Source organism: Terrapene carolina, unplaced genomic scaffold (genome assembly GCF_002925995.2).
Source record: "Terrapene carolina triunguis isolate 2854851 unplaced genomic scaffold, T_m_triunguis-2.0 Scaffold192, whole genome shotgun sequence".
Taxonomy (NCBI): domain Eukaryota; kingdom Metazoa; phylum Chordata; order Testudines; family Emydidae; genus Terrapene; species Terrapene triunguis.
The window spans coordinates 22,002,977-22,025,570 of NW_020664543.1; the positions used below are offsets into that span (position 1 = coordinate 22,002,977).

Below are 22,594 nucleotides of genomic sequence, written 5' to 3' on the forward strand. Positions count from 1 at the left end.
CGAGGCGGGGGCCATACAAGTACCTAAGACAGCCAGGGGTGAGACCTCAAAACCAAGAATCCTCACTTCCTGTTAGTGAGAACAAATATTCCTTCCTCACTTCCAAGGGGGGCCGGGGAGACGCTGCTCTTGAGGATTTTACTCGTGTGTCTCCCGTGGATGCTCTAGGAGTGACACCACAGCAAGCCCAGTGTGAACGCAGTCCAGCTTAGTGTCCTAAGGATCCAGCTGCACTGCACACTAAGCCAGACTCTGACTCAGGTTGGAACCCAAGCCCCGGTCTGTCCAGACACACATCAGCCTGACTTGAGTCAGCGAGCACTGAGGACCCAGGTCCTAGGACCCTGCTAGGGGTGTGGTCAGAGCCTGAGTCCTGCTACGACTTGGGTTCAGGTCTGTCATTGTGTGGTGTGAACGCAGGTCATGCTGCAGACCCGAGCCAGGAGGTCTGCGTAGTGCAATGTGGGTGCGTTGGCATAGCCGGGGGACCCGGGCCCAGCAGTCGTAAGCCCAGGTTTACCATGCAGTGCGGTTGCTCAAGCGTGGCCTGGAAACATCGATTCCACAAGCCTGGCTCCCATAGATCTGGGTTTGACAGTGTGGACATTCCACCCCCCAAAGCACCACAGTGGCAGCACAGGGAATGTCGCAGTCAGAAGGGGCCAGGGTAGGTGTTGGTGGGGAGCAGGGGGTCTACGCTGTGCCTGGGAGAGCAGATTAACCTAGTTACCTATCCTCCTATAGCAGCTTCTGTACGTCTGGGCTCAGAGTGACTGTGAGGAGCCCTCTTACCGCAGCACACTTAGCCCAGGTCTACACTTACTATTTAGCTCAACCAAACTGCCTTGCATTGGGGCTTGAAAAATTCCCGCCCCCCCAACACTGTGGGTAAGCCAACCTGACCCCTAGCATAGACGCGGCTAGGTGGATGGAAGAATGTCAACCTCGCTCCTGCTGCTCGGGAAGGAGGATTACCTCCATCGATGGAGAAGCCCCTTCCGTCACTGGGAGACGTGTCTGCGCCACACAGCATCATGACGGCGCTGCAGCTGCGTCGCTGTAGCGCGCGTAGTGTAGACGTGCCATCAAACCTCTCCTGTCATGCAGCAATACTGGGATTAACCCTTTCCTTTCCAACCAGGTGGCACCTTCAGGACTCTGTGGCATTCTCTGAATGAGTCCTGGGGGTCTCCACCCCGTGCCTGAAAAAGAACAGCCCTCTGAGGGACAGCACTCTGTGGGTTATTAGGATTAACGTTCAGAAGCAACAGAGGGTGTTTATCTATTGGTTAGAATTAGGACTCTTGGGTTCTGTTCCCAGCCTTGCCTCTGACCCGCTGTGTGATGGTTGGTAGGTCACTTAACTTCTGTGCCTCAGTTTCCCCACCTGTAAAATGGGGATTAAATCCCCTCAGAGGGGGGAGGGGAGATTTCCTACTTCTAAAATGAGGAGCCTCAGAGGTGCTATGCCAGGATGGTGTTTGTATTTACTGTATCGATCGTGCCCAAACCCACCTTGTTCACTTGCCTTTTAACATCACGGCTTCCCCCCATGATTGGCTATAGTGCTGGTGTGGGGAAAGTGCCTCTGAGCACATAGCTCATTGTTTGAAGGCAATACCATGATGGAGGTGAAGGAAGGACTCAAGCATGGTAGGTTACTGTGCATGACTCACAGGCCAGGTAAAGCCACCATGCTGAAGAGAGTAGCACATGCTTATTCATCGTGACCATTTTCTAGCACTGTGAGGATTCCCTTGTGGCCCCAAGAGCAGACCTAAGATCAAGGCGTTGGCTTTATTCAGACTTTTTTTTTTTTTAAATACCTAAACTAACTGGGGAAGAGAACAAGGGAAAATGTCCTCTTGCTTTTCATCAGCAGATCCCAGCTGCCAAAGCCAACAGGAAACCAACTCCATGTCTCTGTCAGCTTGGTTTGGTTTGGTTTTGTTTTTCCCCTTTTGCTGCTTGCTCATTTGTGAACTCCAAGTATTTTGTTATTTCAAACCCTCCCAAAGATTTGACTCATCTATAGCGCTGCTTTTTATCTCCTTGCTGGAAAGCTGTTCCAGCCAATTGTCCTTTCCTGCCGTTTACATGGCCGGTGCTTTTCAGCCCAGCTTCAGCAGCCTAAGGAGGGAAAACAAACCGAGAGTTTTGTCCCGAGTATGGGATGGGATTCGAGTCATTGGCCTCCATGATGGAGTTAATGAGGCCCCTCCAGGACGCTCTCATTTCCTTCTCATTGGGCTGTGGCCTCACTTCAACACTTGATTGCTCTGTGCTGTAATTTTGTGTGTGTTCAGGGCATGTACCCCGCATGCCACACACAGACTCCCACGTGAACCTGTTGAGTGGAGCCCAACTGAGGTGAGGAAACGAGGCTACCCAAGAGAAACCTTCAGAATCTTAGCAAGGAGAGCAGAACAGTCAATCTCAGCACCACAGAGCAGAGAGAAGCAGCAGCCAATGACAGAGAGGGATGGAAGAGAACCGTTTCCAGCCCTGAGCATGAGGAGTAATAGATAAAGAAATGAGAGTGTGTGCATGCCTGGGTGTGTGGGGGAGAGAACAGATGAAAGGAATTACAAGCAAATGAACTATATATATATATATATATATATATGAGTCTGATTCTGATCTCACTTTTAAGGCAGTCGTGTTACACCAGTGTCAAATAAGATGCTCAGGCTTTTAAAGAAATGCAGAAGATAAAGTTCTTACAGCCATGTTGCCCTCCCATATATTGTATGCAGCGGCGTATTATCGCCTAGGCCAACAAGGTCTAGGCCTGGGGTGGCACTTGCACTCTCTGAAGTTTTTTTTTCTTTTGCTTCGGGACTTTCGATCTTGGGGCGGCAAAAAACCCTGGGCCTAGCGGCGGCAAAATCATTAATCCACCACTGATTGTATGGTAAATATTTAACTGCAAAGCACAAATGCAGTAAACTGCATTGAGAAGGAAAGCAGAAACAGAAAATAGTTTGTGAGTGCAACCTTAATTTTTGCATTTCTTTTATTATTGTAGCTGTGCAACTTTACTGTTGCGTTAACATAACTGTTGTGTTGGGAGAGAAGTTAAAGGACTTCTCACACTGTGCAAACTGCAATCATCTGTTATTCATTTCTCCCCCCCCCCCCCCCACTGTTTTACAGCCTGTATTTGTGCAGGTGTATGAAAGATCTAATCCAATGTGCTGTAATTAGTGCTGTTAAATTAGTTGTGGATTCTTTGCTCCACTGCTTGCTTATCCAGGAGATTGTCTGGGTGAGTTTAATTTAAACATTTGCACTTCTGCACCTTTAGAAAGGTTTATGATAGCCTGATAAGTAGATAAATAGATAATGGTGGTGCTTAATTTGCTACCTAAATGGATTAATTGATGGCTTTGTATGTTGTGCCAATAAGCAGCAGCTCAGGCTTAAGTTGCTTTGTGTATTCAGCCCCTAGTACAGTGAGAGAATTCGCTGAAGTCAACCTTGCTTTTTGCAGGGAGCAAATCTGAAGTTTTCGCTGTGCCCAGTAGAAGTGCTTTGCCAGTTATGTTGCAGTGCGTTCTAACACCTGCAGCTTGCCACCTGGAATCTCCTCTGATGTCCGAGCTATGGATTCTGTAATCTGGAGTTGGGCCCGGGAAGAGAAGGAGCGCCCTATCCAATGTGGATTCCTGATGTGCTGAGAGCGTGTGGCTGTACAGCGTCCCATATTTTTGTGGCTGTGACCCTGAGGCAGGACTCCACACATGAGCTGTTTGGACGCACTGTACAATGGGGTCCTGCTCCACAACTGGGAGTGGGAACTCCTATGAGCATGGGAATACAAATAATAATTTAGAATCTCTGAATGCTCCTGGGCAGGGAAGCTCAAGTGGGCCCAGGGAATGGAGAGTGGGTTTCCTCATTCCTCCTCAATGGTATATCTTCAACAAAGGATATGGCTGCCATTGGTCCATGTGGTTCTTATTGTCTAATCTTATTTTCCCTGGGCCATTCTGCCCCTAAGTACATTAATGCAACTCCCATTGAAGAACTCCAACATATTTCGCGTAGGGCACCAAACAGCTGGTCACTAATGGCTCCAACCCAGCCTGGGCCGATAACTCCTCTGGGTGATGGACTCTAAGTGATTCCACGACCCATCCAGCCCCGCTGCTTTGTTAACTGGAGGTCTTTGTGCTCTAAATGTATAAGGTGCTTGCATAGCGATTCAGATTACCTTGTTGGCATTAGCTGCTTTGCTGCGTCAGTGCTCACGCTGGACGTGGCATGGAGAACATCTGTGTCGTAACATGAGCCAGTTAGAGTGGGCTCCAGTTGAACAGGAGAACTGAGGCGCTCTAAGCTAGAGGTTGAATTTTGGGATTGTAAACTTAGTTTGGTTTTGTACGTAAACCATATTTCAAGCGTTATGCTGAGATCGGATCACAGAGGATTCTCCCTATCAGAGCTGAGCGTTGTGATGCTGCTGTTTGTCTTTATTCTTATCAGAGGGCAGCTTTATAAAAGTAAATGAAAGTACCTTAGCTTAGAATGTGGCGTGCACTAAGCTTAAAGTATTCGTATCAGTGCTGCTTCTGTTTATGATCTGTGATTAGGGATGATAAAGAGCATGGACAAGTGATATCAACTGGCGACATGGTCGTGAGACACAGCACAGCAAAGCATGGGGGAAACAACTTACTAACAGCCCACCCCTTTGCTGGTGGGTTTGGGCGCATGGTCCGCTGCAGTGTGCTCTAACAGCTCTCTGAGCTCCAGCAGCACCGTGGCACCAGGGCGCAGCAGGCTCTGAGCCAGAGAGCTGGTCTAAATTTTTCCATCAGAATTGTTTTCAGTGGAAAATTGGATTTTTGCCTGAATGAAATTGTTCACAAGCAGGCCTGCTTTCCCGGAATATTTTCATTTTTGTACTTGGAAAAACAAAACATTTTAGCTGAAAACAGAAATATTTTGATTTGGAAATGCTGTCATGGTGCCTCATGGGAGTTGTAGTTTGGTTGCCTGATGTCCCTATTTTCTCTCTGGGCAAGGCTTCCCAGTTGGACTACATCTCCCATCTTGCATTATGGCTAGGAATTCCCGTGATGTACCTCCCTTTCCAAGAAGGGAGACTGTGGTGCATCATGGGAGACGTAGACCAACCCGGGATTCTGGTCTATAAGGGAGGATGGGAGCATGAGACACCCAAACTACAACTCCCATGTGGCAGCATTTTCCACTAAAAATATTTCCATTTCTGAATTTCTGCTGAAAAATCTAAATTTTCCAGGAGCGGGGGACATTTTTTAAATGTCTGCTGCTTATGTTTAAAAATCACATCAGTCGCAATCCTTAGAGGGCCAAAATCAACTGACCAAATCAACCCTAAGGAATGTGGATGCTGTGATAGACGTTACAGCTTAAATTGCAGGGTGTCTTGGATATTTTTGGTTAATCCTAGTATGAAACCAATTGTAGCAATACTTCAGGATAAAGCAGGGGGAGTGGGAGTCAGGACTCCTGCAGGGAAACCCTGACTTTATTGAAGTCCAGTGAGAATTTTGCCATTAGCTTCAGTGGAATCAGGATTTCACAGCAGGTTTTTATTCTCTGCCACTGGCATTGGGTGACCTTGGGCAAGTCAGTTAACCCCTTTATGCCTCCCCTAAGGGAAAAGCCCTATTATAGAGGATATCTAATGTCTGAGGCTTCCTTTACGTTTGCAAAGTGCCTTGAGATCCTCAGATGAAAACATGCTAGTGATCATCCTATGCTGTTATGTGCTGAACATGGCTTCTGTATAGATAGGCATCACTGTGAGCAGGAATTGTGTCAGCACTTTAAGTAATAAGTCATAAGAAAGCAAAGCATGAGTTGGTTTGAATTAATTGGTGCCTTGTTCATTCTGAGGCTGGAGGCGCGCAGCATTTAACATGATCAAACGTTGTGTGTTTGTTATAGAAGCATCTTCTTTATGGATACACGGTAGCTTTTGCTTGTAGGACATATCACTCTATGCAGCCTTCAACGCTCATGAGCAACAAGGGGTTGCACAGATATAACTCAGAGTCCGATTTAGCCTTATGGGCCTGATTCTCCTCTTGCACTAGTGAAAATCTGGAGCAACCCCACTGCAGTCGATGGATTTAGACTGGTGTAAGAGAGTCAGCCCCTGTATCTCCACAGTTCACGGGCTGCAAGAATCCTATCTGCATGCTCTGCCTTCGGAAAGACCGGCGGGTGATAGTTGCATTGATTTATGGAAGGGTGGCAGTGGTGAAGGAGAGGATGTATTATTTCTTCTTTCTCTGGTTATTCCTTTGGGGTCTGAATTAGTACAGCTGCTTCCAGCTGTTCTGCCATGCAGGACAGTTGCAATGCAGCATAGTCATTCCATTACTGTGTTGTGGCTCAGCATGACCACCTCACAAAGAGACAGCCTGGCATTGTGATGCTACAGATGCTTTATCAGCCCCCACGTTATTTTCAGAACTCTTCCGTTTATTTTAATTTACATCCTGTGTTCTGGAATCTTCTGTCCTGGGGGCACATACGCTTGTTAAAAAATAACGACAAGGAGCAAGGTCCAATTAACTGAACGTTCAAAAATCCCTCTTGATTCCTTCAGTACCAAAACCCCCTCATCTCCCCAGACTCATCCCTTCCGCTCCTGGTTTGACCTGCAGGACAGCAGATCCAAGCGTTAGTGAACCAATTGTTAGGGGACTTATTCCTTCACCCTCTGACTTCCCTGGTCCTTCTCGCATGAACAGAGAGCAACAATACCCGAAGTTCAAAGGCGCAAACAATTCGATGTTTATTGGGGTGAACTTCCAGCAAGCATGATTCCACTTTCCTTCCTTAGTGTCCCCCTTCCCAGCTCTGACACCACAGAGCCTTGCCTATGTCCCTGTTCCTATTCCCTGTTCCCATTCCCCCCCTTAGCAAAACATGATCCCAATTTCCCCACCCCCATTCCCCGTTCCCATTGCCCCCCCCCCACTTCCTGATTGACTGCAGACTATATAGTAAAACTTGAGTTCTGCTTAGCTATACCTTAACCAATCATTTTACTGAAATTTAACTAACCAATCCTAACATACTGTAACATGGTTATTTAACCAATTATATTCCACCACCTTAATTGGTTTACACCCAGCAAAATTAATTATACAGCAGACAGAAACAATTACAGAACCAGACAGAGACCATGCAAATAAACATACAAAACAACACAGAAGCGAGGATTTCACATCCCAGCTATTGATAAGTGAGTTCTTGCCAGACAGGATGCTATCACACTAAGTTTCCTTTTACATCTTCTAGGCTCTTCCCTTTCTCTGGAGGCCATAGGAATATCAGGACAGGATTGTATTCCTAACAGCCCAATAGCACCTTATTTTAGTGTGACTAGTTTGGAATGTGAGGATGTGACCGTTCACTTCTCAGCTTATGGCTGCCTCTGCCGCTTAGCCAAAGGCCTTACTTAGCCTAAGAACAGAGCCTCAGACGGTCACAGTACGACAAGGCCCTTACACAGACAGACAGTGATTTTGATTCTTTCTTTTATACCTCTATAACTAGCTAAGTGATAAGAATACACGTAAATTCTTAAAGTATAGGCCTTTACAGACAGGCCTGAATATCTATATCCTAACACCAACGAGGACAGCTGACTGCACAGGTGGGGGAAACCCTTGCTGAGACTATCCTTGCCAACAGCCCTCGCACAACTAAACCATGAGAATGCTCATGAAAACGCATAGTCAACCTGTGGAACTCCTTGCCAGAGGATGTTGTGAAGGCCAAGACTATAGCAGGGTTCAAAAAAGAACTAGATAAATTCATGGAGGATAGATCCATCAATGGCTATTAGTCAGGATGGACAGGGGTGGTGTCCCTAGCCACTGTTTGCCAGAAGCTGGGAATGAGTGATGGGATGAATCACTTGATGATTATCTGTTCTGTTCATTCCCTCTGTGGCACCTGGCATTGGTCACTGTCGGAAGACAGGATACTGGGTTAGATGGACCATTGGTCTGACCCAGTATGTCTGTTCTTATGTTATGTTCTCTCAGCTCTACTCCTTCGGTTTATCCAGAGGGGCAGGCTCTGGATTAAACAGGACACAATCTCCTTAAGGCTTTATAGGTTAAAAGCAACAACTTGTATTGTGTCATTTGCACACATAAGTACACACATGTCTCTAATGTGCACGCAGCGGAATGGAACCAGCACATGTGCTTGCCAAGACTGAATAAGCACAATCTTTCTCAATGTCCTTCCTCCCGCCACATTCCACCGATTGTCTGTTACACCCCACGCATTGTAACACATCTGCAGTTAAAGCGTAAGTTCTTCCTGCTAGCGACTGTGTGCTTTGCTTTGTTCTGGAAAGCACCTGTTTGGGGCATTTTGGGGCGCTGTCAAACAAATGAAGAACGTTATGTTCCAGGTGGTAGCTGAGTGTTTGTTCCTGCTGGGGAATGCTTCATTTTTCAGGTTCAGGCTAGGTGCATAGTCCACCTTTTTTATACGTTTTCCATTCTTTGCTATACTGAATATCAGTGGGGAACATACACAGATGCATTCCCAAGGTATAAATACATCTCTGATACTTACAGCATGGTTAGAAGTTTTGGGGATATCTGCAGTCCCCAAAGGTAAGGACCCTTTTCGCCAATTGCAGCTAGCGTGACCCAAACCATTGGATGGCCTTGCCTCTTCTCCTAACACCGACACACTGACTGTACCGCCTGATGGGGCTGTAAATGGAGGGCTCATCTGGAGCTGTCAGGTTGTGCTCTGTGAATCAGATGCAGCATCAGAGGCATCCAAGTTCTGGACAGTGTGTCTGCAAAATCAAATTGACACATGATGACCCGCCGAGCAAAAGGGCCCCATTGTTTAGAAAGCTCAGCATGTTTCTTTAGCAAGTGGCAGATAGGTGACTGGATGGGCCCACGGTTTGAAGTGCTGTCTCGTTTTGTTGCATACTGGGCTATGGTGGCAAGGGCTGCTGCTTCAGTCCTTTGTGAGGCTTCCTTTTCTCGCTCACAGCTTCCTTCTGTCTCTCGTATGTTTCCTTTCGGTTCCACCCCCATAGTGTCCTGCCCCGGCCTTCCCATTCAGATCCCGCCGGCAGAGACACTTCTTCCACTTCCCCGACATCGTCACTAGGAAGGCAGAGAGAAGGGATGAGGATAAACAAGTCTAAGTCCGGGCGTCCTCTGTACTACTTACCTTCCCCAGGTCTGCCCCTTAGCCTGTAAGCTTGATAGGACAGGGGCTGTCTTTATTTGTATCTTGTATAGCACTGAATGCCTCACTGGCCCATAATAAATCCCAGAGATAGGTATCCCGAGCTAGGAGCCTGCAGACCTCTGCACCGTGTTAGCCTAGAGCTGGGAGATTGTCTCAAAGGTTCCAGTCCCATAATCAGTGCAACAAGCAGGAAAATGCAGTGGTGACGTACTTGTCAGAAGGCTCAGTAGCAGTAAAGCCTGGGGGATACCTGGGGAATCAGCCATCCTGCTCATGTTCAGAGCTTGGAAGCCAGCTGCTGACTTAGCAGCTGGTATCAGTGGAGGCTGCATGTTATTCTGCAGTGTCCTTGCAGAGGCAAATGTTTCTTTTTTCTTTGAAATTGAAAACTGTTCAAGGAGCCATAAATTTAATTCAGCCCTTGACAAATCCTCCAGTGTGTTACCAGGGCATTTAACCTTCTCCCCACCTAAGTGTGACATGACTCTAGGGCAGGGATCGGCAACCTTTGGCACGCGGCCCGTCAGGGAAATCTGCTGGCGGGCCGGGCCGGTTTGTTTACCTGCAGCGCCCACAGGTTCAGTCGATCGCAGCTCCCATTGGCGGTGGTTCACCGTTCCAGGCCAATGGGGGCTGTGGGAAGTGGCGGACAGCACATCCCTTGGCCCATGCCGCTTCCCACAGCCCCCATTGGCCTGGAACGGGGAACCGCGGCCAGTGGGAGTTGCAGTTGGCCAAACCTGCGGACGCTGCAGGTAAACAAACCGTCCTGGCCCGCCAGCGGATTTCCCTGACAGGCCGCGTGCCAAAGGTTGCCGATCCCTGCTCTGCGGTTTGGGGAGAGCTGATGAAAGGTGGGTTTAGCAGATATATAGCAGTTGGGAGAGGTAAAGCTTGGGGTGAGAGGCCAGACTTTTCAGAGCTAACGTGCTGTTGAGATGAATGGAGACCATTCAAATCTCTTATGTCCGACAGTCTGCAGGCTCAGGAAAATAGCACTGCACTGGGCCACATTTGGAAGGGTTTCCTTGTAAGGACTACACACTTAGGACCTGAATCTTCCCTCACTGGTGTGAATCAGGAAGTCTGTGAAAACAATGGCAGCTAGATCAGAATCAGACCTTTTATTTTTTTTCCCCAATAAAGCTTAAATCCCGTTGCTTCTGCTAGCTAAGCCCCACTCACAAGTTTTTTCACCCCACTGATGAGTGCATTTGCCAAACCCTGAATTAATTAAAATAAGCTTTATGGGAGGTGTTTCATATTCTGATCAGATCTTCATTCAGATATGATGGCCATACTTGGTCAGCCCAATGGTCCATCTAGCCCAGTATCCTGTCCATCGACAGTGGCCAATGCCAGATGCTTCTTAGGGAACTAACAGAATAGGGTAATTTGTAGAGTGATCCACCCCCTGTTTTCCAGTCCCAGTTTCCAGCAATCAGAGGTTTAGGGACATTCAGAGAATGGGGTTGCATCCCTAACCTTCTTGGCTAATAGCTATTGATTAACCTATTCTCCAAGAACGTATCTAATTCATTTTTGGACCCAGTTATACTTTTGGCCTTCACAACATCCCCTGGCTACAAGTTCCACAGTTTGATTGTGCGTTGTGTGAAGAAATACTTCCTTTTGTTTGTTTTGAACTTGCTGCCTAGTAAATTAATTGTCCCTGGTTCTTCTGTTATGTGAAGGGGTAAATAACACTTCTCTATTAATGTTCTTCACACCATTCATGATTGTATAGACCTCAATCACATTTCCCCTTAGTCGTCTCTCCTCTAAACTGAATAGTCCCAGTCTTTTAAGTCTCTCCTCATATGGAAGCTTAATCATTTTTGTTGCCCTTCTCTGTACTTTTTCCAATGCTAATGTATGTTTTTTGAGATGGGGCGACCATCACAGTGTAACAGGTGCGGGGAAAGACTGCTAGGACGATCAGGGGAATGGAAAACCTACCTTACGAGAGGAGACTCAAGGAGCTTGGCTTGTTTAGCCTAACCAAAAGGGTTCAGGAAAGCGTGTAGCTTTACCCGTATAGAATGAAATGCAGGGCCCTTCATGGCAAGGCAGGGCAAGAATATCCAACTATAACTAGTTATAAATGCAGTATCAACCCTAGGGACAGTTTACCATTCATGAATAGCTTCGCACTTAGGTGTCTTGTCACAATGGTAAAGACAGAGTGAGAGGCTGTATTCCATTCAAAAACCCAAGATGTAATGGTTCCTGAGTAAACCTCAATAAACAAATAGGCTTTGTTCTGCTGGAGTGAAGGGGAAAGAGGCCAGCACTGAGGGTATGTCTACACTACGAAATTAAGTCGAATTTATAGAAGCCGGTTTTATAGAAATCGGTTGTATACAGCCGATTGTGTGTGTCCCCACATAAAATGCTCTAAGTGCATTAGTTCGGCGGACCGCATCCACAGTACCGAGGCTAGCGTCGACTTCCGGCGCATTGCACTATGGGTAGCTATCCCACAGTTCCCGCAGTCTCTGCCGCCCATTGGAATTCTGGGTTGAGATCCCAATGCCCGGATGATGCAAAACAGTGCCGCGGGGGGTTCTGGGTACATGTCGTCAGGCCCCTCCCCCTCCGTCACAGCAACGGCAGACAATAGATTCGCGCCTTTTTACCTGGGTTACCTGTGCAGACAACATACCACGGCAAGCATGGAGCCCGCTCAGCTCAGCTCACCGTCACCATATGTCATCTAGGTGCCGGCAGATGTGGGACTGCATTGCTACACAGCAGCAGCAGCTAACTGCCTTTTGGCGGTAGACGGTGCAGCATGACTGGTAGCCTTCATTGGCGATCTGGGTGCCGGCAGCCGTGGGGCTGGCAGCCGTGGGGCTGCATTGCACCAGCCCCCTTGCCTTTTGGCAGTAGATGGTTTATTACGACTGGTAACCGTCCTCGTCAGACAGCAGTGGCTGTCGATCATGGGCACCTGGGCAGACAATGATGGTTATCAGTCGTAGTATGCTATTTTCTGCCAAGCACCCAGTTTTCTGCTAAGCACCCAGAAGAGGCCGAGGGCGATCTGGGTGCTGGCAGACATGGGGCTGGCAGCCGTGGGGCTGCATTGCACCAGCCCCCTTGCCTTGATGATGATGGTTATCAGATGTAGTATGCGTAGGATGGGGCTACATTGCTACACAGCAGCAACCCCTTGCCTTTTGGGCAGTAGATAGTATATTACGACTGGTATCCATCGTTGTCATACTGCAGTGGGTATCAGATTGTGCAATAGACCTGAAGGCTAACTGCCAAGCGCCCAGTATTTGCTGCCAAGCACCCAGAAAATGCCAAGGGCTATCAGTCATGCTGCACCGTCGTCTTAAGATGTAAAAAATAGATTTATTCTGTATTCATTTGCTTCCCCCCTCCCTCCTGCTAAACCCAGGCTTTTGAGTTCAATCTTTGGCGGGGGGGCCATTCTGTGTGACAGTTGTTTGTGTTTCTCCCTGATGCAAAGCCACCTTTCTTGATTTTAATTCCCTGTACCTGTACGCCATGTCGTCACTCGCCCCTCCCTCCCTCCCTCCCCTGGTCCGTCAGATACTACTTTCGCGCCTTTTTTCAGACCAGACACCATAGCTAGCACTGGGATCATGGAGCCCGCTCAGATCACCGCGGCAATTATGAGCACTATGAACACCACGCGCATTGTCCTGGAGTATATGCAGAGCCAGGACATTCCAAAGCAAAACCAGGACCAGGCGAGGAGGAGGAGGAGGCGATTGCAGCGCGGCGACGAGAGTGATGAGGAAATGGACATGGACCTAGACCTCTCACAAGGCACAGGCCCCAGCAATGTGGAAATCATGGTGTTAATGGGGCAGGTTCATGCTGTGGAACGCCAATTCTGGGCCCGGGAAACAAGCACAGACTGGTGGGACCGCATCGTGCTGCAGGTGTGGGACGATTCCCAGTGGCTGCGAAACTTTCGCATGCGTAAGGGCACTTTCATGGAACTTTTTGACTTGCTTTCCCCTGCCCTGAAGCACCAGAATACCAGGATGAGAGCAGCCCTCACAGTGGAGAAGCGAGTGGCGATAGCCCTGTGGAAGCTTGCAACTCCAGACAGCTACCGGTCAGTCGGGAATCAATTTGGAGTGGGCAAATCTACTGTGGGGGCTGCTGTGATCCAAGTTGCCAGGGCAATGAGAGACCTGGTGATATCAAGGGTAGTGACTCTGGGAAACGTGCAAGCCATAGTGGATGGCTTTGCTGCAATGGGATTTCCAAACTGTGGTGGGGCGATAGACGGAACCCATATCCCTATCTTGGCACCGAGTACATAAACCGCAAGGGGTACTTTTCAATGCTGCTGCAAGCCCTGGTGGATCACAAGGGACGTTTCACCGACATCAACGTGGGCTGGCCGGGAAGGGTACATGATGCTCGCGTCTTCAGGCAGTCTGCTCTGTTTAGAAAGCTGGAGGAAGGGACTTTCTTCCCGGACCAGAAAATAACCGTTGGGGATGTTGAAATGCCTATCGTGATCCTTGGGGACCCAGCCTACCCCTTAATGCCATGGCTCATGAAGCCGTACACAGGCAGCCTAAACAGTAGTCAGGACCTGTTCAACTACAGGCTGAGCAAGTGCCAAATGGTGGTGGAATGTGCATTTGGGCGTTTAAAAGCGCGCTGGCGCAGCTTACTGACTCGCTCAGACCTTAGCGAAAAGAATATCCCCATTGTTATTGCTGCTTGCTGTGCGCTCCACAATATCTGTGAGAGTAAGGGGGAGACATTTATGGCGGGGTGGGAGGTAGAGGCAAATCGCCTGGCCGCTGATTACGCGCAGCCAGACACCAGGGCAGTTAGAGCAGCACAGCATGGCGCTGTGCGCATCAGAGAAGCTTTGAAAACCAGTTTTGTGACTGGCCAGGCTACAGAGTGAAACTTCTGTTTGTTTCTCCTTGATGAACCCTCCGCCCCTCCCCCCCCCACCCGGTTAACTCTACTTCCCTGTAAACCAACAACCCCACCCTCCCCTACCCTCCCCCCTTCAAGCACCAGTTGCAGAGGCAATAAAGTCATTGTTACTTCACATTCATGCATTCTTTATTAATTCATCACACAACTAGGGGGATAATTGGAAAGGTAGCCCAGGATGGGTGGGGGAGGAGGGAAGGAAAAGGACACACTCCAATTTAAAACTTTAAAACTTATTGCTATGGAAATCATCTAGGGTGGAGTGAGTGGGTGGCCGAAGGCCCCCCCACCGTGTTCTTGGGCGTCTGGGTGAGGAGGCAATGGGACTTGGGGAGGATGGCTGTTGGTTACACAGGGTCTCTGCTCCTGCTGCCTTTCCTGCAGCTCAACCATACGCTGTAGCATTGGGGAGGAGGGCTGTTGGTTACACAGGGGCTGTAGCGGCGGTCTGTGCTCCTGCTGCCTTTCCTGCAGCTCAACCATACGCTGTAGTATATCAGTTTGATGCTCCAGCAGACGGAGCATGGACTCTTGCTTTCTGTGTGCAAGCTGACGCCACCTCTCATCTTCAGCCCGCAACTTCCTCTGTTCCTCCCGCGATTCAGCCCGCCACCTCTCCTCCTCAGCCCGCGATTCAGCACGCCACCTCTCCTCTCGCTCATATTGGGCTTTTCGATAATCAGTCATTGACTGCCTCCACGCATTCTGCTGTGCTCTGTCAGCGTGGGAGGCAGTCTGTAGTTCTGTAAACATTTCATCACGTGTCCTTCGCTTACGTTTTCGAATATTCACTAGCCTCTGCGAAGGAGAAACATTTGCAGCTGGTGGATGAGAAGGGAGAGGTGGTTAAAAAAGATACATTTTAGAGAACATTGGGTACACTCTTTCACGTTACATTTTGCTGTTCACATTACACAGCAGATGTGCTTTCGTTACAAGGTCGCATTTTTCCTCTTATATTGAGGGCCTGCCTGTTTGGTGTGAGAGATCGCTCACGGAGTGCCAGGTCACAGATTTCAGCTTGCAGGCAGCCATGGTAAGACACAGTCTTTTGGCTTTTTTAACCTTCTTAACATGTGGGGATGGTTTCAAAGAGTACTGCTATCATTAACCACACCAAGGACCCGTTGGGTTGGCCATTTAAAATGGGTTTGCAATGTAAAAGGAGGGGCTGCGGTTTCAGGGTTAACATGCAGCACAAACCCAACTAATTCCCCTCCCCCGAACACCCAATTCTCTGGGATGTTTACTTCACCCCTCCCCCCACCGCGTGGCTAACAGCGGGGAATATTTCTGTTCAGCAGACCAGGAAGGGGCACCTCTGAATGTCCCCTAAATAAAATTGCCCCATTTCAACCAGGTGACCGTGAATGATATCACTCTCCTGAGGATAACAAAGAGCGATAAGGAATGGATGTTGTCTGCATGCCAGCAAACACCGGGACCATACGCTGCCATGCTTTGTTATGCAATGATTCCAGACTACGTGCTACTGGCCTGGCGTGGTAAAGTGTCCTACCATGGCGGACGGGATAAGGCAGCCCTCCCCAGAAACCTTTTGCAAAGGCTTTGGGAGTACATGAAGGAGAGCTTTCTGGAGATGTCCCTGGAGGATTTCCGCTCCATCCCCATACACGTTAACAGACTTTTCCAGTAGCTGTACTGTCCGCGATTGCCAGGGCAAATTAATCATTAAACACGCTTGCTTTTAAACCATGTGTAATATTTACAAAGGTACACTCACCAGAGGTCCCCTGTGTGCCCTCAGGGTCTTGGGTGAGTTCGGGGGTTACTGGTTCCAGGTCCAGGGTGATAAACATATCCTGGCTGTTGGGGAAACTGGTTTCTCCGCTTCCTTGCTGCTGTGAGCTATTTACATTATCTTCATGCTCATCTTCCTCGTCCCCAGAACCCGCTTCCCTGTGTCTTTCTCCAGTGAGGGACTCATAGCACACGGTTGGGGTAGTGGTGGCTGCACCCCCTAGAATGGCATGCAGCTCCGCGTAGAAGCGGCATGTTTGCGGCTCAGCCCCGGACCTTCCGTTTGCCTCTCTGGCTTTGTGGTAGGCTTGCCTTAGCTCCTTAATTTTCACGCGGCACTGCTGTGTGTCCCTGTTATGGCCTCTGTCCTTCATGGCCTTGGAGACCTTTTCTAATATTTTGCCATTTCGTTTACTGCTTCGGAGTTCGGCCAGCACTGATTCATCTCCCCATATGGCGAGCAGATCCCGAACCTCCCATTCTGTCCATGCTGGAGCTCTTTTGCGATCCTGGGACTCCATCACGGTTACCTGTGCTGATGAGCTCTGCGTGGTCACCTGTGCTCTCCACGCTGAGCAAACAGGAAATGAATTTCAAACGGTCGCGGGGCTTTTCCTGTCTACCTGGCCAGTGCATCTGAGTTGAGAGTGCTGTCCAGAGCGGTCACAATGAAGCACTGTGGGATAGCTCCCGGAGGCCAATAACGTCGAATTCCGTCCACACTAACCCAATTCCGACCCCCTAAGGCCGATTTTATCACTAATCCCCTCGTCGGAGGTGGTGTAAAGAAACCGGTTTAAAGGGCCCTTTAAGTCGAAAGAAAGGGCTTCGTCGTGTGAACGTGTCAAGGCTTAATTCGATTTAACGCGGCTAAAGTCGACCTAAACTCGTAGTGTAGACCAGGCCTCTGTGTGTTCTGCGGTTACTTCTGACTAACCCAGCCCTATGACTTCAATTACTTAAGCTAGAAAGAAGCAGCAATAGCATTAAAGCTATTCAACGTTAAGCCCAGGGGTGGGTTAAACTGCCTTCTCTTGTACTTAAAGGAGTGGCTAATAAGAGACAGCCCTGGCTTGCAATGAAACGCAGCTCTTAGCTCTGTGCAGTTGAAGGGAAAGCAACACGTGGCAAGCTGTCTTAAGACAAGTGGAACGACAGTAGAAAAGAGTAAACACTGTTTTGGTTGGTGGGCTAAAGGTAATCGAGTTGATATAATAGACTTATGTAAGGCATTTGACTTAATACCACACAACACTTTGATTACAAAACCAGAACGATATAAAATAAAAATGGCCCGTTTTAATCGGAACAAAAACTGGCTGATAGATCTCAAACCGTAATTGTAAATGGGGAATCGTTGAGTGGGTGTGTTTCTAGGCCCTGTGCTGTTTAACACTTTTATCAATGACTTGGAAGAAAACATAAAATCATCACTGATAAAGCTTGCAGACCAATCTTATTTAATGTTTTCATTCATGACCTTGGCACAAAAAATGGGAGAGTGCTAATAAAATTTGAGGATGGCACAAAGTTAGGAGGCATTGCTAACATGGAGGAGGACCAGACTCTCATAGAAGAAGATTTGGAGGACCTTGAAAACGGGAGTAATAGAAATGGGATGAAATTAAATAGTGCAAAGTGCTAGTGCATGGACTTGGGGACTGACAACAAGAATTTGTGCTATAAGCTGGGGATGTATCAGTTGGAAGCGACAGAGGAGGAGAAAGACCTGGCTGTATTGTATTTACAGGATGACTATGAACTGCCAATGTGATGCAGCCGGGAAAAAGGCTAATGTAGTCCTAGGATGCATCAGGCGAGATATTTCCACTGGAGATAAGGAAGTGTTATTAACATTGTACAAGGCACTGGTGAGACCTCATCTGGAATACTGTGTGCAGTTCTGGTCTCCCATGTTTAAGAAAGATGAATTCAAACTGGAACGGGTGCAGAGAAGGGCTACTAGGACGATCAGGGGAATGGAAAACCTGCCTTATGAGAGGAGACAAAGAGCTTGGCTTGTTTAGCCTAGCCAAATGAAGGCTGAGGGGAGATAGGATTGCTCTCTATAAATACATCAGAGGGATAAATCCCGGGGGTGGAGGGGAGTATTTAAGTTAAGCGCCAATGTGGACACAAGAACAAATGGATATAAACTGGCCACCGACAAGTTTAGGTTTGAATTAGAGGAAGGTTTCTAACCATCAGAGGAGTGAAGTTCTGGAACAGCTCCCCCAAGGGGAGCAGTGGGGGCAAAAAACCTAACTGGCTTCAGGACTGAGCTGGATATGTTTATGGAAGGGATGATATGATGAGACTGCCTACAATGGCATGTAGCCAATCTGCGACTGCTAGCAGTAAATATCCCCAAAGGCCAGAGATGGGACACTAGCTGGGGAGGGCTCTTAGTTACTAACGAGAATTCTTTCCCAGGTGTCAGCCTGGTGGGTCTTACTGACCTGCTCAGGTCTAATTCATCTCCATATTTGGGGTTCGGAAGGAATTTTCCCAGGTCAGATTGGCAGAAACCCTGGAGGTTTTTCGCCTTCCTCTGCAGCGTGGGGCACAGGTCACTGACTGGTTTGAACTAGAGTCAATGGTGCAATAGTCAGGAAGTCAGACTAGGTGGTCAGGATGTTCCCTCCTGGTCTTAAAGTCTATGAGTCGAAGTGTTTGGGCCTGGTAGGGGATTATCAGACCCAGCTGGGAAGGGGTCAGGTGATTTCTACAGAGGCCTGATGGGCTGAGCTGAAGGGATTGTTGCAGGGAGGAGGTTGGCTCCTGGGACAGGCCCTGGAGGAGGGGAAGGAGCCCCTGCAGCCTGCGCTGGTCAGGGGAGTAGCTTTGCTTGTGTTAGAAGAGTAAGCTTTGTCCTGAAGGAAGGGCTTGCACAGACTCTGGATGTGGCTTTAGCCCTGCCTGGGCAGGGGAGACAGGCCAGCAGCCCACGGGGGGCTTGTTCTCTTTCTGAATATTGAGCTTAGTGATGGTGACGTGGCTGAATTTTGGCCTCCCTCTGTTTGACCCCAAGACCACTATGGCATGGGCAGGGTATCTGCTGCCCTTCCAACCTGCCTCCATCTACAGGGGTCCTCTCTAGTGATGAGACGTCACTCAATGTTTGGCCTTCCCACTGAGACGCCCCACAGTGCAAACTGCTATCGTGGCATGTGGACGCCTGATGGAAGCTCATTGACTCCTTTCCTGCAGGCCACTCATCAGTGGTAGCAAGGGAAATAGGGTTTAGCAAGGCTCATTTCAGCCCATGGATTCTGCATTCTTCTTCCCTGCCATGGTTCCTGGGTGCTCCCTATGCAGGTCTGAGTGAGGAACCACACACTGCTGTGGTTTACCACGTGTGTTTTTTACAGAACTGTGCTGTAGGCCAAGGGAATGCAGAGTCCGAGCAGATGTAGAAGATAAATTCCAGCAGTCCTGGTATTTGTCAACATGCAGGGGAATGTCCGCCAACCCTTCTCTATTAGTGCACGGAGGTGGGTGTTTGGGGAGAGCTGTTTTGAGGGGCAAGGGAATAATGCTGGCACAACCCAGCTTGTACTATGCAACTAACTCGCTCCGGGACCTTGGGTGAGTCACTTTGCTTCTCCGTGCCTCAGTTTCCCCATCTGCAAAATGGGGAAATACTTTATCTCGCCGGGGGCTTAATCATCAATGGTTTTAAAAGGGCTTTGACATTCTCCCATGAAAGGAGCTTTACTGTGTCATGGTAATATCAGGTGTCTCTGGGCTTGGCACTTCCCTCCAGCCTGACACAATGACGCTTCGGAGACCAAGCTGCTTTGCTGCCTCCATGAGCCTGAATCATTCTTCCCAAGACAGCTCGGCTCCATTCTGTGACCTCAGAGTGGACCCATCAAGAGTTCTTTCGAAGCTCTTTGGTGCGTTCGGAGATGTGTTTTAGCTCAGCCTGTAAAGAAAGGGAGGTTGGAGCATTGTGTTCAAGCGTTTCCTGTTGTTCCCCCTAAAAAGACACGCAGATATCACTCGCCTTAGTCTGAGCCCAGTGCAGCAGAAATACAACCCGGTGTCCCACCAAACACAGGATTGGGCTGTGGTTTCCAGGGTAGCACTTGTCATCGTTATGGGGTGAGCTGCCCCTTTGTCCCCCTCTGGTATCTCAGTGCACTCCCTCAGATGTCAAGCCTCAGACCTTTCTGTCTCCTGGGCTGGAATCATGCTAATTTCCCACCCTCAGACCAGGCCCTGGGCTACCGTACTCTGTGGATCAGCCAGGCTCACCCAGCGGGTCTGCTTGCATTCAGGCACATGCAGTCCTTCCCTTCAGGAGTCTGTGACCATGGTCAATGCAGTGACCGGACAGCCTGCATGAACCACAGTATTGATAGAGCATTTAGAGGCAAAGATCTTAAAACAATAAGCTATGCATATCTCTCTTACCTATAGGCCTCCCATCCCCTCAGGTACAGCCGCTTCAGACCCCACAGGAGGTAGCTGTGTCACTCTGTTTCCCAAAAAGCTCTCCAACAACTACCCCCCATGGAAAGAGAGAGTCCCATTTTGTCCAGTCAGAGATCCTTTCTCCTTATCAGGATTGGCCCTGCTTGTCCAAACTGGTCCAGGAGGTCAAGCCAGAACCCTCAGAGCCAGTGGCTCTGCCATTGTCCTGTAACAACCCTCAAGTGCTTACTGTGGGGTCATCCTCATGTTCCCATTATGCGACGAAGCTCCTCCACTCCTATCTGTTTCTGGCAAGTCTTTCAATGGTTCCCCAGCTGTGCCCCATGTTTTTCAGCTCGGTTTCTACAGCTCTTAGCCAGGTTTTTTTCGGGCAGCCGTGTTTTTGCTTGCCTTCAGGTGTCCATCTTATTTCTGCTCTGGTGATGGAATCAGTTTCCATCCGAAGCACATGGCTAATCCATCTCCAATGCCTCCTGGCAAGGATGGTGCTCATATCCTCTTGGCTGCCCTGTGTCAATAGATCTTGGTCTGAGATTGTTCTGGGCCAAGAGATACGGAGGATTTTTCTGAGGCGGGTTGTGTGGAATGAAGACAGTTTGGACATGTCATACTTTACTGTGGGGTGGTTTATCTTAATCTATTGTTTCCCCTTGCTTCTTTTCCCAACAGCCTTGTTGATTTAACCCGATATACAGTGAACAGCCCAATAACCAGGCCAATTCACGGTATTCATAAATCATTACAGGGCAGCTCCACACATGTCTGGGTGCTCTCCACAGCCTGACCCCCCTGCATGCATCATGTGGGTCTCTCTGGGTGGGATGCCACCTGGGTTTGTAGCTGGTTATCAATTTTTTATTTTTTGTTGTTGTCTGCATCGCCGCTAACTTTTTTTTTTTTTTTCCCTTGTAGAGCTGAAAAAACAGAAGTCCTGAGTGAAGATCTCTTGCAGGTAAATTGACTCTTTCCTGACAGCTGGCGACCACAGTCTGAGACCTGCTTAAGGAGGTCTAGATTTCAGTGCCCCTAGAGAGGCAAGCTTGTCTGGTAGTTACGGCACTAGCCTAGGACTTGGGAGGCCTGGATTTAAGTCCACAGGCTTGAATAGATTTAAGGTGTGACCTTGTGCTAGTTGTGTAGTCTCACTGGGATAAACCCATCACTAGTAAGCGGGAGGGCTCATTTTACTCCCCATTCCATAGCTGACTGTAGGGGGAGCTCTGCTGGAGTACGGCGCATCTCTCTGCAATGCACGCTGGTTGGAAGACTGCTCATTCGTCTCCCTATACGGGCACAAAGCATTTGCTCTCAAGGTTGGCGTCAGGTCATGTACAATCAGATCAAGGACTGCTTCAAAGGTCAGCTTCAAGATGACAGTAACCAGTCCTGCCTGCCCTGTTTGCAGCTGTATTTGTTGCCTTTATGCACGAACCGGATTGAACCAGCTGCATGTTGTTCTGTTGGGGGTTCGCGGACTTTGCTCAGTTGGTGATGTGGATTTTCGTTTCACGTTCTAAGAGGAGATGGAGTTTTCAGAGGCGCTCACCGCTGACCTAGCTCTGCTCCCACTTGAGTCAATGGTGCCGTTGACTTTGATAGGAGCCAAGTTAGGCCAACACTTGAGCACTTTTGGAAATCCCACCTAGCATCTTGCATGGCATTAGCACTGATGCTGGGGTCATAAGGCTGGATAAGATGTCTCTGCTGTTCACACGCTATTAATAAAGTAATATACAATGCCAGCCCCACTCCCTGCGTTGGGAGAATTTTGTTGGATGTGCATTCTGCACACTTCCACATTCTGTGTATGTGGGTTGTTGTGGATGACTGGTTAATGAGAGCAGAGGGAATAAAACCTATCCTAACGCATTGCAATGGGATATGCCTTGATGAAAGTAACAGTGCTCCTAACTGTGCTATTGATGACGAGTACGCAAGGGTCTACCTGGCTCACAGACGTGTGGCTACGGGATGGGGATGGTTTGAGAGGATTCCAGTAGAGGTAACTTTAGACCACACTGAAACTTGAAGCTTTATTTTTGTGTCAACAGCAATATTCCTGCTTGCAGCATGTTATTCTGCTTACTATTCATGTTACAGTAGTGTGGGGGAGGAGAGGATCCCACATCATGGATCAGAATCCCATTGTGCTAGGTGCTGTACAAACCTAATAGAGATGATTCCTGGCCCAAAGAGTTTACAA

At 48.6% G+C, this 22,594-nt stretch overlaps 1 protein-coding gene across 4 annotated transcripts in view; it reads left to right on the forward strand.

Moving 5' to 3' along the window:
- The window catches only part of ARHGAP44 (Rho GTPase activating protein 44), a 156,859-nt gene that overhangs the window by 69,576 nt on the left and 64,689 nt on the right, over window positions 1-22,594 (forward strand). For all 4 annotated transcript variants that reach the window (XM_024217593.3, XM_029912151.1, XM_024217596.3 and 1 more), the window contains exon 2: window positions 21,304-21,343. In XM_024217593.3, coding sequence (XP_024073361.1) covers window positions 21,304-21,343 — 40 coding nt within the window. The remainder of the gene's footprint in view (window positions 1-21,303; window positions 21,344-22,594) is intronic.